Source organism: Dermacentor variabilis, chromosome 7 (assembly GCF_050947875.1).
Source record: "Dermacentor variabilis isolate Ectoservices chromosome 7, ASM5094787v1, whole genome shotgun sequence".
Classification (NCBI taxonomy): domain Eukaryota; kingdom Metazoa; phylum Arthropoda; class Arachnida; order Ixodida; family Ixodidae; genus Dermacentor; species Dermacentor variabilis.
In genome coordinates, this window is record NC_134574.1 from 88,035,071 (window position 1) to 88,050,194 (window position 15,124).

A 15,124-nucleotide genomic window follows, 5' to 3' on the forward strand; every position below is an offset into this window, starting at 1 on the left:
GAAATGGTGCAATTAGCCCTGTTTGGCATACCAAAATAAGCCGTTTAATCATGTGTGCAGCAGTGGCAGTAAAATGCAAAGCTCCCAAAGAACTGACATAGGGTTATTACCTAAACAGTCCAACCTCGTTATAACGAAACCACATTTTACGTGTAAAAACCTTTTTATATAAACCTCTATATCAAAAGAAAAACTTTTATACAATTTGGCATCAGCAGCTCACACTTTTTTGCTAACAAGCTTATCTTTACATGTCTTGTCACCACTCTGCGAAGAAAACAGATGATGAAGCCAGCTGGCAGGCCAGTTGCCTGCTCCGAAGTTCAGGTACTACAGTTAGAACTCGATCTAGCGAAACCAGATTTTGAGAAGTTTTCAACCTACCGAACAAATTTCCATTCCCCGGCAAATACCCATACGTTTCAATGTTGTGATCAAACCAAATTAGCGTAAATAATTTAGCAAAACTAGATTTAACGAAGTTTTTCCTGAAATAAATGTGTAAAAAAAAAGCGACAATTTTTTCCTAATTTTGTCACAGACAGGTTTTTCTTCGAGTGTGCGCTCTAATGTTAAAGGGAAGCTGCAACAGTTTAAAAAAAAAAAAAAGTGAGTTCCCTGCGGCATTCTACAGTTTTAGTCCATTGAACACGAATATCTAGTTTAAGAAGGGCGGAAACAAACGCAAGTGGCTTTATTTTTGCAAGAAAACGCGCACCAGCGCCTCAGGGCATCGGGCGAACGCCACTGTTGCCCGTAATTGGTCGGGACCGCTGTGACGTCATTCACGGGGATCACCGGTCGGCGCGGCCGTTTCAGAGCGTAGCACGCTGTTCTGGTCTGGCTTCACCGACGAGTTGTAAGCGTCATGGAACGCTCTCGCTGTCTCGGACAGCTTGTATTTTCGCCTTGCATGTTTGAACAGACAGTCGATACAGAAAACGATGGCGGCAACGACGATGTTGAGTGTGCCAACAGCGAAAACGATGTGTGCACCTTCTCGCGCATTAGAAATATTAGCTGGTATGTATGTTTCTTTTTTTTCATGTAGCTGCACGTTGCAATGACAGGAGAAGAAACGCGCAAAAGTGTCACTGGGAACTTGCTGCTGGAAGAATGCCGAAGCACTAACTTCTCATTAAATTGTAAACACGGGTGCAATTCCGCGATGTCAGGCACCTTGCCGCTGCTTGTCTAAAGTTCGGTGTTTTTTTTTTTTCGTGTTGATACACGATCGCGAACATAAGTACCGCGTTTCAAAGCGCGCACATACAGTGCTGCGAGGTACAGTCATGAAAGTTGCTTATCATACACATCCAGATCGAGATGGCCCTGCAGGGCGATTGCATGAAGTCTACAGCATTAGTAAGAGAGTAGCAGTAGTTGTAATCAAACTTAATAAGAGGTATAGATTAAGGGTAGTACAAGCCTAAGCTCCAACATCCAGTCACAATGATGATGAAGTAGATCAGTTTTATGAAGATGTTGAATTAGCAATGAGAAAAGTGCAAACTCAGTATACAGTAGCAATGGGCGACTTCAATGCAAAAGTGGTGGAAAAGGCAGGCTGATGAACAAGCAATTGGAAACTACAGCGTTGATTCTAGGAATGCTAGAGGAGAGAGGTAGAATTCGCAGAAAGGAATAAGCTGCAAATAATGAACACCTTTTTCAGGAAGCGTAGCAACAGAAAGTGGACCTGGAAAAGCCCTAATGGTGAAACAAGAAATAAAATTGATTTCATACTTTCTGCCGATACCAGCATAGTGCAGGATGTAGAAGTGATAGGTAGGGCAAAGTGCAGTGATCATAGGTTAGTGAGGGCTAGGATTCACCCCAATTTGAAGAGAGAAAGAGTAAAAAATTGGTCAAGAAGAAACAGGTAAACCTAGAGTCAGTAAGGGTAAAAGCAGACAAATTCAGGCTGATACTTGCAAACAAATATGCAACCTTAGAACAGAGAGATGAACATGACATAGAGGTAATGAATGAAATCATAACTAGGCTGGCTTTAGAGGCAGCAACTGAAGTGGGAGGCAAGGCACCAAGGCAACCAAAACGCAAGCTCTCCCAAGCAACAAAGGACCTAATAAGGAAACAACAAAGAATGAAAGTGTCCAACTCAAGAGATCAGATATAATTCGCGGAACTGTCAAATCTGATCAACAAGGCAAAAATAAGGGATATTCGAAATTATAATGTGAGAAAGACTGAAGAAACCGTTAAAAATGGACACAGCCTGAAATCAGTGAGAAGGAAACTTGGCGTAGGACAAACAAAGATATATGCACTAAAAGATAAGCAGGATAATATCATCAGCAATCTTGAAGGTTTAGTATCAGCAGCGGAAGAACAGAGGTATCCCAGAGGAGTCGGGATACCTCCATTTGAAGCAGTAATGAACAGGATACAGAAAGTCCTTCTATAACTAGAGATGAGGTCAGAAGGGACTTGCAAGACATGAAACGGGGAAGAGCGGCAGGAGAAGATGGATTAACAGTTGATTTAATCAATGATAGACGAGAAATAATGCTTGGAAAACTGGCGGCTCTCTATACGAGGTGTCCATTGACTGCAAGGGTCCCAGAAAACTGGAAGAATGCAAACACTATATTAATCGACAAAAAAGGGAGACATTAAAGAAATGAAAAATTATAGGCCCATTATCTTATTCCCAGTATTATATAAAATATTAATGAAGGTAATCTGCAATAGAATAATGGCAACACTATACTTTAGCCAACCGAAGGAACAGGCTGGCTTCAGGAACGGATACACTACAATGGATCCCATCCATGTCATTAACCCTTTGAAGGTTTTTGCCGTACATGTATAGCAGCGGTTTTCTGTCCCGCAAGGTCTTTGCCGTACGGGTACAGTTTCGACCCTCCGTTTGAAATTTCGCGCCATAATCACGATGCATGCTTACTGGGAGGTGCTGCCACCTCTTAGGACTTGCAAGAAGCGTTTGAAATTTGTGCTACCTTCTTGGGGAGATAAACAGAACTGATTTCTAGCTTCCGCGTGTTGCGCAGACTGCGGCAACACCCCTTTTGCGGTTGTGGTTTCGCCGCGTGATCGCAACGGAGGCACGCGAAACGTCATTTTTCTCTTTGTCGGCACTCTCTTGCAGAGGCGGTGGAAGTTGATTTCTATCTCGATTGGCGCTGCTCTTAGCTTGTTTATAACTGCCGCTCGCAAGGTGTTCTCGCTCTCAGCGGCAACGCGCTTTCGCGGTTTCAGTTCCTCTACGTGATCGCAACGGAGGTGCGCGAAACGTAATTTTTCTCTTTGTCGGCACGCTATCGCAGGGGCGGCGGAAGTTGATTTCTATCTTGATTGGCACTGCTCTTAGCTTGTTTATCACCGCCGCTCGCGAGGTATTCTCGCTCTCTGCGGCAGCGCGTTTACGCGAGAGGGTGCCTCAGACCTCTGCCCAAGGCAGCCGCACGCGGAGAAGATGTCGTGTGCGCCAACACAACTCGTCGCTCCAAGAGGAGAACATACACGCATTTTAGGTGTGCAGACTGCGATAAGGCGCTGTGCAGAGACCCGTGTTTCAAGGAGTACCACACTCTGAAATACTATTGAACATTTTGCAGTTCTGAGTGATGCCGACACCAAAATACTGTTCCTAATTTTTTTTTACTATTTATTCCCGACTTTATACATCTTGTACATTCAAGATCTGCAATAAAGTAATTTGACCCCCTGGGAAAGTTTCTTCAAAATAATTCGACCCTCAAAGGGTTAATCAGGTAATCGAGAAATCTGCAGAGTACAATCAGCCTCTCTATATGGCTTTCATAGATTATAAAAAGGCATTTGATTCAGTAGAGATAGCAGCAGTCATAGAGGCATTAGGTAATCAAGGCGTACAGACTACTTACGTAAATATCTTCGAAAATATCTACAGAGATTCCACAGCTACCTTATTTCTACACAAGAAAAGTAGGAAGATATCTATAAAGAAAGGGGTCAAACAAGGAGACACAATCTCTCCAACGCTATTCACTGCATGCTTCGAAAAAGTATTCAAGATATTAAACTGGGAAAGCTTAGGAGTAAGGATCAAAGGCAAATATTTCAGCAACCTTCTGTTTGCAAAGGACATTGTTTTATTCAGCAACACCGCAGACGAGTTACAACAAATGATGGAGGACCTTCACAAAGAGAGTGTAAGAGTGAGGTTGAAGATGAATATGCAGAAGACAAAGACAACGATAAATAACCGGGCAAAGGAACAAGAGTTCAGGATCACCAGTCAGCCTCTAGAGTCTGAACGAGTATGTCTACCTAGGTCAATTAATCACAGGTAACCCTGATCATGCGAAGGAAATTCATAGAAGAATAAAAATGGGTTGGATCACATACGGCAGACATTGTCAGCTCCTGACCGGAAGCTTACCATTATCATTGAAAAGGAAGGTGTACAATCATTGCATTTTACCGGTGCTGACATATGGGGCAGAGACTTCGAGACTGACAAAGAAGCTTGAGAACAAGTTGAAGACCACACAAAGGCAGATGGAATGAAGAATGCTCGGCATAACGTTAAGAGACAGAAAGACAGCGGTTTGGATCAGAGAGCAAACGGGTATAGCCAATATTCTAATTGACATTAAGAGAAAATAATGGAGCTGGGCAGGTCATGCAATGTGCAGATTAGAAACCGTTGGACCATTAGGGTTACAGAATGGATACCAAGAGAAGGGAAGTGCAGTTGAGGACAACAGAAGACTAGGTGGGGCGATCAAATTAGGGAAATTCACGGGCACTAGTTGGATTCGGTTGGCACAGGACAGGGGTAATTGGAGATCACAGGGAGAGGCCTTCATCCTGCAGTGGACATAAAATAGGCTGATGATGATGATGACGAAATTCCCTATGCTTTCTGTGGCTTCACAGTCTCATTTTCTTCGCACAGTTATAACCCAACACACTATTGAGCCCCTTGGGTTCCCTTTAGTACTTTAATCCCCCAATAACCCCACTATATCAGTGTGCAGACTCCAAGCGGTCACTCAATAATATGGCAGCCACAAAGTGCAGTGTTTTGCTGAAATGCAACTGGGGCTATCTGGGTCAATCAAGATCTCATGCTTAAATGTGAAACAAAGCCAGAGTCAAGCAACATGCAAGTCAGCCAGCTAAGCTACACTAATTTTGAAGCGCAAGACAGGAAAACATGTGTCGCCTTTCAAGCCCATTCCTGAATGTACAAATGCCAGGTGCTCCATTTAAGCTGAGTATCGAACCTAAAAATTCTAGCAGCATCATTGCTGCCCTGGAGTTTCTTACAGTCACTTAGAGGGACAAGTGGGGGGCTGCGGATTGACATGTTTCTTGGGAGAGTCAGGACACCTTAGGGTGCACCTGGTGAACGGCGCTTAATTTATCACGATTGAGTCTGTGCTAACCGAACTTATATAATACAGTTGTCTCTGTATTATTAGGGAGCTTTAGCATAGGGGTATCATCCTACCGTTACCAATACTGGCTGCCACAACTGCACGTGCATGGAATTTACTGCGCTCCATTACGTTTATTGGGATGGCCTTCCGCCGTTTACCACGATCAAACAAATGACAACATGGCAATGTACAGCCGCCTGTTTCGATCCTAACTTGCCCCTGTTACTTGCTCCCCATCATGAAAGCTAGAAATGAACGGTAAAATCAGTCACCAACTAGTTTCACCTCACGCTCGGGACAAATGATAAGCAATGTTTTGTGGTTATTATCACAATTTTTTGTTATGATGCTGGTAGGCCTATGGAGACAGCACCGATGTGAGAAAGTGTGTCTATTTTGCTGTGCGTCTGGATGCTGTGTCAGCATACGCTGACACAGCATCACACAGCTGATCAACACTAAATGCTATGGCACCATCTATACGACTGAAACTGACACACTTTCCTGTCTCAGTGCCATCTCTCTAGGGCTAGCAGCATAAAAGCAAACAACAGAAATTAATGACAACACAACATTGCTTATAATTTCTCCTTGGCATGAGGCAAAAGTAAGCGATGACCGGTTTTATCATTTCCTTATTGCTTTCACGACGGGGAGCAAGTAACGCGGGACAATCAGGACCAAGCAGACAGTCTGCCACATTTTACGCAATCACGGCAACCAGGGGAGCCATCCCACTAAACTAACCAGAGCCAGGTAAACTCCACGCACGCAGAGCTGTGGCAGTCATTATCAGTTAACGACAAGTTGGTAACGTCATGCTAAAATGTGGTATTATGTAAGAAAGACATCTCATTAAAACAATGGCACTCACGCTGGGATGCAGTTAATCAAATGTGAACAGTAATGGCGGGTCACTTACATCTCAGGAAAGACGAGGTCAGTGCTCAACTGTGCATCAGTTTCAATTGTAGGTTTCCATTTTCTTCGCTTGCTCGTTGTACTAGCATATGCAAGTAAACATTAACGAAATAAACATTACAGGAGAACCAAGATTTTTTCACGGAGGTTTCATTACAAAAAAAACTTTCATCTCTACGGCTGTGACCATGTCTCAGTTCAAGCCACATTTATGATAAGCTAAACCTTCCATATCCCGCCATTTCACTGGTTTAAGAAATCCACACAGATGGTGATGCCACATTTCCCTCTAGGCGATATTGTAAGAAACTCTCATGATCCCTGAACTCCTAGAAGCCCAGCTCCTAGGAAGAAACTGTTATGAGCCCAGGAGCTCTGATGCAATGTGCATCACAGCTCAGCCACAAGTCAGCGCTCGTGAATGTTACGCGACTCCATTTTGCCTCACGTTTTGTACCAGCAAGAAGCCTTTTGATGCGGGCTGGACAGGGAAGGCCGCCGTGTGTAAGAGGAAAGGAGGGCAGCACGTGTTTTGCCAGCAGACTCACTTGGCTTTGGCATGGGTGAGGATGTGTGACTTGAGGTTGGTGGACTGGGCAAACTTCTTGTTGCAGCCGTCGAAGGGGCAGACGTATGGCCGGTCGCCCGTGTGGATGCGCACGTGTGTCCGCAGGTTAAAGTCCAAGGAGAACCGCTTGCCACACCCTTCAAACGTGCACTGCAGGGCGAGAGGGGAGACAGTGGCCAAAACTTACAACATCATTCCCCCGCAGAAACAGTCGAGGCACTAGAATGTCCGCACCAACCCACGGTGAAACTTTCATTCACAGACGCAGCTCAGGGACCTGTCAACAGCTCTCTGCAAAACGTGAATCACGTCCTCTAATTTCTCTTGTGTTCCTCTTGCAGTTTACTTTTAAGACATGCATAAGTACCCGCTTGGTATTAATGAAATGCTAAAAAACAAACACTGTGCAGTTGAAGTCAAAAGTTTAAAGACGGTGGGATCTGAGAAAGAACAGAGTATTTCTGCAGCATGGTATCTTATTTTTAGCCTGCACTAGTTAGAGTAGAACCACACTGATATGTTTTCAAACAACTGAGGGGGGAAAAAAAACATGTAACAGCCAGGAAAACATAACATTTAAGAAAGCCCCAAATCGCCACAGCAACGTCAGAAACAGCTCTAAAACAGCTCTAAAAGAGCTCTGACACAGCTCTGCATGTGTGTATAATTAAGGAACACATACTATGTCCTGTGATAGTGGCCCCTTTCTACTATTCAAAAGCTTCACCTCATAACACAGCTGTATTGCGGCAGAGCTGACTCTAATCAACCCTCGATATATCGAACACGGACATATCTAATTATTGTCGATACCAAACTGTTCCCCTATCCCACCAAAAATCACAATTACTTTTAACCTTTTATGTGAAATGGGGTCAGATGTTAAATGGGTACATAGAACTCCACTGCCCCAGCCAACCTCTTGCGACAGGCAGTGGACTTCCCAACAACACACTTGAAGATGGCGGTGACACGGTACGCATTTCTGACAGCTACACATTAGGCTACACGCTTGCATCGATAGTGCTGGAATCACCATTTGAGCATAGCAGCACACACAGGAGGAAGCTTGGCTCGTCTGATAGCACTGCACATTTGATGCACACTCCTGCTCGGCACTGCTACTAGGCAGGCCAGTCATAGTTATCGTGGTGTGATCGGCGTGATCTATGCTGCCTGCAGTGTTGCGATGACTCCAAACGTGAAGAAGAGAACGTCACGGATATTTGCCACAAAACTTGAGATTATCTGGAGCGTCGAGAATGGAGCAAAGAAGTCAATCGTTGCCGACGCTTTCTGCATACCGCAAACAGCATGCGTAATGACAACTTTGTCGGTTGCGACGACAACTGGAACCATGGAAGAGCTGACAGACACAGCTGTATTGCGGCAGAGCTGACTCTAATCAACCCTCGATATATCGAACACGGATATATCTAATTATTGTCGATACCAAACTGTTCCCCTATACAGCTCTAAACTCTAAACTCTGTGGACATTGCCACAGAGTTTACAGGCGAATGCCGTAATGAAGAGGATGCTTAACACGATCCCACAAGAGCAACCATCGTCCTGCTTTGAGTTAGGCTGTGGCTGCCTTTGTACGCCACGCTACTGCAGTGCTATAGAAGGCACTGGTCAGGCACTCGTGGAATGTTTGGATTAAGTAGAGGAGGCCGCAGTTACGCATGCCGCCACAAATAAAAAAAACAAGCTATGCAGCTGCAGTTCTTTAAACAAAAACAATAAATTGTTTGTTTGACAATTCAACTGAGTATTCCCTGCGCCATGTGCAATTTAATCATTAACTTGCACAGGCCTTTTACGTATATATTAAGTAATTTCAGTAGAATTCTCGCTATACTGAACTATTTTGCAATCCTCATGCTGTTCGAGATGTTGAGGCTCAATTGAGTGTACCTGCAGCCTCGCCATAACAAGCGTACTGGAATTGATGACTGCATAGTTCCTGTATTTCATTCTTCTGAATTTGCACCTGCACCACAGACATCACTACATGCCTGACCTATACAAAGCATCATATTGCGAAAATTGCCATAGCACACTAGACGTACATCAATTGCTCTGGCCGTGTGGTCGGACCCACGCAAACAAGGATCAAGACTCCGCCAGGCTACAAGAAGCATTACGCAGCACGGACCTGGTGGAGCAGCTCTGGGCCGTCCAACGAGCCCATGATGCGGCCAGGGAGTTACAACTCCCGCTCCCAACGTCGGAGTAGCCCGCTCTATGGGACCTTGCGTCCCGTAGCTCGCAGGACCTTTCATTAAAGTTATTCCATCCATCCATACACTAAGTTTACATGACTGCCACATTTAAACGGCACACAAGATGTGGGAGCATTACAGAATGGCAATGTATAAAATAGGAACGTAAAAATTCACTGACGATTATGATATTCCCTAATGCAAAATTTGCATGCAGCTCTATACGTGTTTTCATTTCACAATATATTGGCTGGCACGGACGATCTGTTTCATGCGGTGCGTGCATTGCAAATGGAGTGAAGTGTGGTGCGACTGCCTCACTAATTGGGATATCGAAAGAGGCAGTGTGTGGGCAACATGTGGGCGTGATTCACAGCAGCCGCCGCAGACAGACCTCCACTCATGCAGCCCTTTGTATCCATATATGGTATCAGTTGACGCATTCGCTGCGTGCTTAATCGTGAGCGTCATCTGTGAACAGACAACAAGCACTACTCTCGTACAATCTCGTAGCAATCATAGCTGCAGAACAAATCTTGCGCGGCACTACTCTTTCCTTTTCCCGCTTTTATACCCTCCTCATCGCTTTCTGCCTTATGGTTCCACTGCACCCTCCTCCTCTGCTTTCCTCCTCGCGCTCTATTCACTCTCGCATGCAGATCCGCTAGCAGTCATAGCCACCACCTCGGCAACACTAGGTCTTGCTACTTCGAGGTTCCCTATGAAGCTTCTTGCTTTTTGGTGCAATTTTTTTTTTCATTGAAACAATTTGCTGCTGCTAGCAATGGTGCCGACTCCGCCTTTGTACTCGTTGCCCATGGCTTCAAGGCTCGAAAAGCACAATGTGTTGCATAATGCCAGTTTTCGAAAGTTAGCTTCACCTCAAAACAGCTGTTATGCTGTGAAGCATACACGAATTGCAGTCGAGCCCACATACACCAGCCCTACTTAAGACGAACTTTCGCTAAAACGAATGAGACCCGTGCAACCTTCAAAATATACATTATTTCAAGGGCATAAAACCGCACGTATAACAAATGTCTTTGAGCCCTGCCGATCGGTTACAGCGAATGCACGGCGTAAACCTGGTGCCGCAATGTGAAATAACGGCGACCTCTGACCCCTTTGAACACACGGTCTGTTTTCCCAAGCCTCCCTGCAGGCAAACTATCTGTTTTGTGCCCCGCTACCCTCTTCCTGCCGTCATGCGCTGCGCACAAGTGTCGGCGTGTGGCTTCCAAGGCCGCCGTCCCAGCTGTCCCTCGCAACTCTGCTCCCCTTTCCTCGCTCTTTCTTGCAACTCCCTCGCTGTCTTGGCAGGTGCGCTATGGCATCGGTTAAAGTACAAAAGTTTTGTTTTCTGGCCATTACCGCAAAGCAGGCCTCTCCACACTAGTCTATGCTTTCTTGCTTCCACAATTTCTTCTAGTCAGACCCGAGTTGTATTCAGGACGACCGATGGGAATGCTGTTCCTGCAGCGGTCACAAAACGAAAAGCGCTGGACATGGTAATGAAGCAACTTTGACGGAACTGTCACAAGGTGCTAAAAACTGCGAGTTGGTGAAGAAGTGCATGTTAAAATCAACCATCTCGACGATTCTAAAGAACAAGGAAAGGATTGCCAGCTTTGTCTCCGAGTCGACAAACAGAAAGCACCTGTGGAAGGCCACCTATGCGGATGTAGAGGACGCGCTGCTTAAATGGTTCATCACGAGTTCACAACATTCTGAAAAGTGGACCAATGACGCTGGGCAAAGCCAAAACCTTTGCATTCCTGTTAGATTTTCCCAGGCAATGGCTGGCTATATCGATTAAAGTGCAGCATGGGATCGTTTTTAAATCGATTGTCGGTGAGATGGCTTTGGTAAGCGACCAAGACGTTGCCACTGGGCTTGTAGGAAACTGAGCCATTATTGCAAGCTACGCATAGCAAGACGTGTATAACACAAACGAAACTGCATTATTTTATCAGGTTCTGCCAGACAAGACACATGCCATGAAAGGTGAATCATGCGGTGGCAGCGAGCACAATGAAGTGTGCATTACAGTACTTCTGTACGCTAACATAGATGGCAGCAACCGTCGTGTGCCCTATACAGTCGCCGACCGTTTATTCAGACCTCACGGGGACTGCGAAAATGTCCGAATAAACAGGCGTCCAAAAAAGCAGATTAAGGAGAAAAAAATGAAATCCTTTATTTCCACACACTTATTTGGGCTAAGCAGTAGGCCTGAATAAATCGTGAATGCGCCGTTGCACGCTGTTCTGTTTACGCGTAATCAGATAAGCCTGAATCTCGGAGAGGGCCATACGGTCACTATAGGCGGCTGAAAGCAAAGTCACTGCTTGTACACGCTCCGCATGCGACGGCAGCATAGCACATGGTGCGTCATCTTCCGACTCAGTCATCATCCGGCGGTGCAGCAGAAACCTGACGAATGATCTCGCCGTCGTCGAGTTCTGCGCATGTCAGTACAGCAGTGTCAGCACCTGTGAAACTGTCAAATGAGACGGTGTCCAGAATCACAATGCAACCACTGCACAAGTCTCGGCAGAACATTTTCTGTGTCGGTAGGGAGCACATCAGAAGGCGGCAAATCTTAGGCCTCCCGGCACTCACTTGCCGGCATTCCCCAGCGCAGTCTGCGCGGGCACTGTCGGCGCCATTAGACACTTGACGCGATGTTTCCGTATGCAGTGTTGGATCACCAGAACCTCGACGCAGCACACAAAGCAGACACCACCATGCCGACACCAGTCGCATAAACGAAAAACGTGGCCTACTCGCAGTGTCGTGCGCGAAGAAACAAATCAGCTGCTGGATTGTCTTGACATGGCTTACTAAGCTGAAACCGGAACTGCTGTAGAACCACTCTATCGAACCAGGCAGAAACGATGATGATGAGCGGGGATTTGCAGTAGCGCCACTTCGTGGGGCAGCAAGGAGGCTCCGTTCAAAACAAAAATGGCGTTCAGCAAGTCGAACCATGCACCGGTCAGAGTCGGTGCACGGTGCTCTCGATCGAGTTGGCTCATGGAGTGTCCGAAAAATCACATGAGAGGTTGCAAGGTGTCCGAACTTTCGGCAGTTGTTATACATTATGGTCTATGGGGAGAATGGCGGTGCCGCGAAGCAGACTGAATAATCGAGCATGTCCGAATTTTTGGAGTCTGGAAAATCAGTCGGCGACTGTATTCAGAGCAATGCACCTGTGCTCTACAGGCACAATAATAAGGCTTGGATGATGCACGATTTATTCGCAGAGTGGCTGGGCGAGTTTGACTGCGACCTGCAGAGGCAAGGCAGGCATGTGCTGCTCACGCTCGACAACTGCTCAGCGCACCAAGTGCAAATTTCTCTAACGGCAGTTACTCCACTTTCCCTGCTGTGCAGCTAAAAGTGCAGCCGCTTTATTAGGGCAAAATACGCATATAGAAGGCTTCGTATAGGTGCCGCATTGTGGAACGCTTGCTTATCACTGTTGACTGGCCGGCCACCAACTTGCCGCTTCGAGTTTCACGGTATTCAAACGTTCAGATGATGAAGGTGACCCGGCGGAGGTGGCAGCCAGTGCCTGATGCCAGGCCTGAAGCTTCCGAAGATGATCAGTCCGGCAGCGATTTGTGGCAGCGCGTCGTCGACTCCGACAAGGGGGCCCACGACATTGGTTGAGACGACTTTGTTTTTGCCGATGAAGACGCCGATATTGTGGAACCATGTACGGACAAGGGTATCAGTTGCAAAGTGCAGGTGGAGAGCGCCACGGAGGAATCGGAAGACGAAACTTCGGAGCCAGCACCTATAAGCGCACCTGTAACAATGAGCTATATAGAGGGCCTCAGAAACTTGTCTACGCCAAGGGCCTTGGCGAAGAGCACGCTTTTACTTTAAAAGAACTGGGGACCACCCTTATTGGATCTGCACTGCAGAAACAGACGAGAACCACGGACTTCTTTACAAAGAAATAAATTTTGCATTCTGACTAGCCACCTTTTTTTAAGCTGTGGTCAACTTACTACAAACTTTGGGATATAACAAACAGACGCTGTGTGACGCTCAGGTTCGTTATAAGCGGACTTGACTATATTGCGATGAAGCATACCAAGACAGAAAAGCGAAAATAACCACAGGACACGGTATGTATCCTTTATTATAAATGTGCGCACCTGCCATTTCATATCACAGTACAAGCACAGATACGTTTAATCACAGTACAAGCACAGATACGTTTAATAAGTGTGCTGGCAGAACTTTAGAGCTATTTCGGATGTGCCTGAGGCGATTTGAGCCCTTGGGTGCAATAAAAGTTATGCATTCATTATTTCGGACATTTTCACAGCCCTTAGGGAGTCCGAAAATTCGGATGTTGACTGTATCATGACACTAACCTTTAAAGAGGGAAAACATGGGAAAGGTAGGAGATGGAAATTCAAGACGATGAGCAAGACGAGCACATGGTGAAAGCAGGAGCCAACGTTTCAGCAGAAGCCAACGTTTCAACAAGTGAACTTGTCTTCTTCAAGGCACCTTGAAGACAAGCCCCCCTGTCGAAACGTTGGCTCCTGCTTTCACCTTGTTCTTGTTTTGCTCATGATCTTTAAAGAGCAAATTTTTCTCAAACCATGCTAGATTTCCTCTCCCTTGCCTCCCTTGTGATACTGCACAGCTGCGCATGCAATGTCACAAACCCAGCGGAAGCTGTCAAGGATGAAGAGCACCGGCTATATTGTGATGGATGGATATCTATTGGCGGCTGGCTCATTGGAAAAAAAAGTAATTGGGATGCGTCCGGAAGTGTGAAAAAGTGCGTGAGAGAGGAAGACGCGCGTTGCAGCAATGCTGTGAAGGAAGTTGTGAGGCCTTCGCTACTGTGAGAACTAATCACTCACGAGATGAAATGAAATGCTACTTCAGCACTGCTCTTGTGCGAAATAGAAACAAGATTTGTCAATGCATTCCCTAAACTAAAGCATGTTGACATAGTAAGCATTTGCTTGTTGTTTTCTTGATACCGCCAATCATTCATCCTTTGGTTAACTTGGACATTCTTTTCGGTCCCGTGAAATCAGAAAAGATTTACTGTATTAACGATGATTTACCTTTACACATAGCACACAAGCAGCAGTAAATTTGGAACAGCGCAAGCTGGCAAGCAACACACGGCTTTTAGGTTATAGTGACTTCATTGTTGCTGCTTTCACCTGCTTCAGAAACTTGTCTGAATAAACTTACTCCAAAGCAGTTCAGAATTAGAAGATTTCCAAGGGTAAGTGCAGAGAGTGGAAAGTAAATCCTTGTACAAACAGAACTTATTTTCCTCAAATTCGACGAAATATATGTAAAATTGTACAAAGAGCCCGAATGTGTAAACTTTATGGAAAATTCAGGAAAGTTGGCAGGTATGCATTACATAGTAACACGCCCTGTGGATCCTCCCTCATACTTTTTCCCAACATGTTTTCTTCCCCTCAGGACCTAAATATAGTTCTAACTCACTCACTCACTCCCAACATGTCGATTTATGTTCAGTCAACCTGGGATAGTTTAACAGACCATTTAACTAATTTAGCTACTAATAATTTTGGAACCCCTTGGTTAGAAACGAGTCCTCCAACACGCACCTGAAAGGGCTTCTCGCCCGTGTGGACCAGTTGGTGCCGCTTGAGCTTGGAGCTTTCGACAAAGGCCTTGCCGCACTCTGCACACACGTGCACCCGGGGACCGTGCGTGTGCAGGTGCTTCCTCATGGCAGAGTTGTCACGGAACATCTTGGTGCAGCCCTGCAATTGTGACACACATGGGGTGGCAGGGGGGGGGGGGGGGGGAAGAATAGCATTGCATTTTCACAGGTGGGCCCCAAAACACTCTTTCTTATCCCTTTAAACCCCGATTCTGAGCTGTACTCGTCATGGGAAGTCAAACCTCGATATATCGAACACGGATATATCAAATTATTGCGTATATCGAACACTTTCTATATCGCCTGGAAA

General features: G+C 45.8%; 1 protein-coding gene across 5 annotated transcripts in view; it reads right to left on the reverse strand.

Annotated features, from left to right (window-relative positions):
* Nucleotides 1-15,124, reverse strand: part of LOC142587616 (transcription factor YY2-like) — a 49,879-nt gene that overhangs the window by 11,114 nt on the left and 23,641 nt on the right. For 4 of the 5 annotated variants that reach the window (XM_075698763.1, XM_075698762.1, XM_075698759.1 and 1 more), the window contains 3 exons: nucleotides 14,756-14,914; nucleotides 6,884-7,053; nucleotides 6,337-6,417 (listed from right to left, as the gene is read on the reverse strand). In XM_075698763.1, the coding sequence (XP_075554878.1) occupies nucleotides 6,337-6,417; nucleotides 6,884-7,053; nucleotides 14,756-14,914 (410 nt within the window). The remainder of the gene's footprint in view (nucleotides 1-6,336; nucleotides 6,418-6,883; nucleotides 7,054-14,755; nucleotides 14,915-15,124) is intronic. The other variant, XM_075698761.1, reaches the window with a different exon arrangement.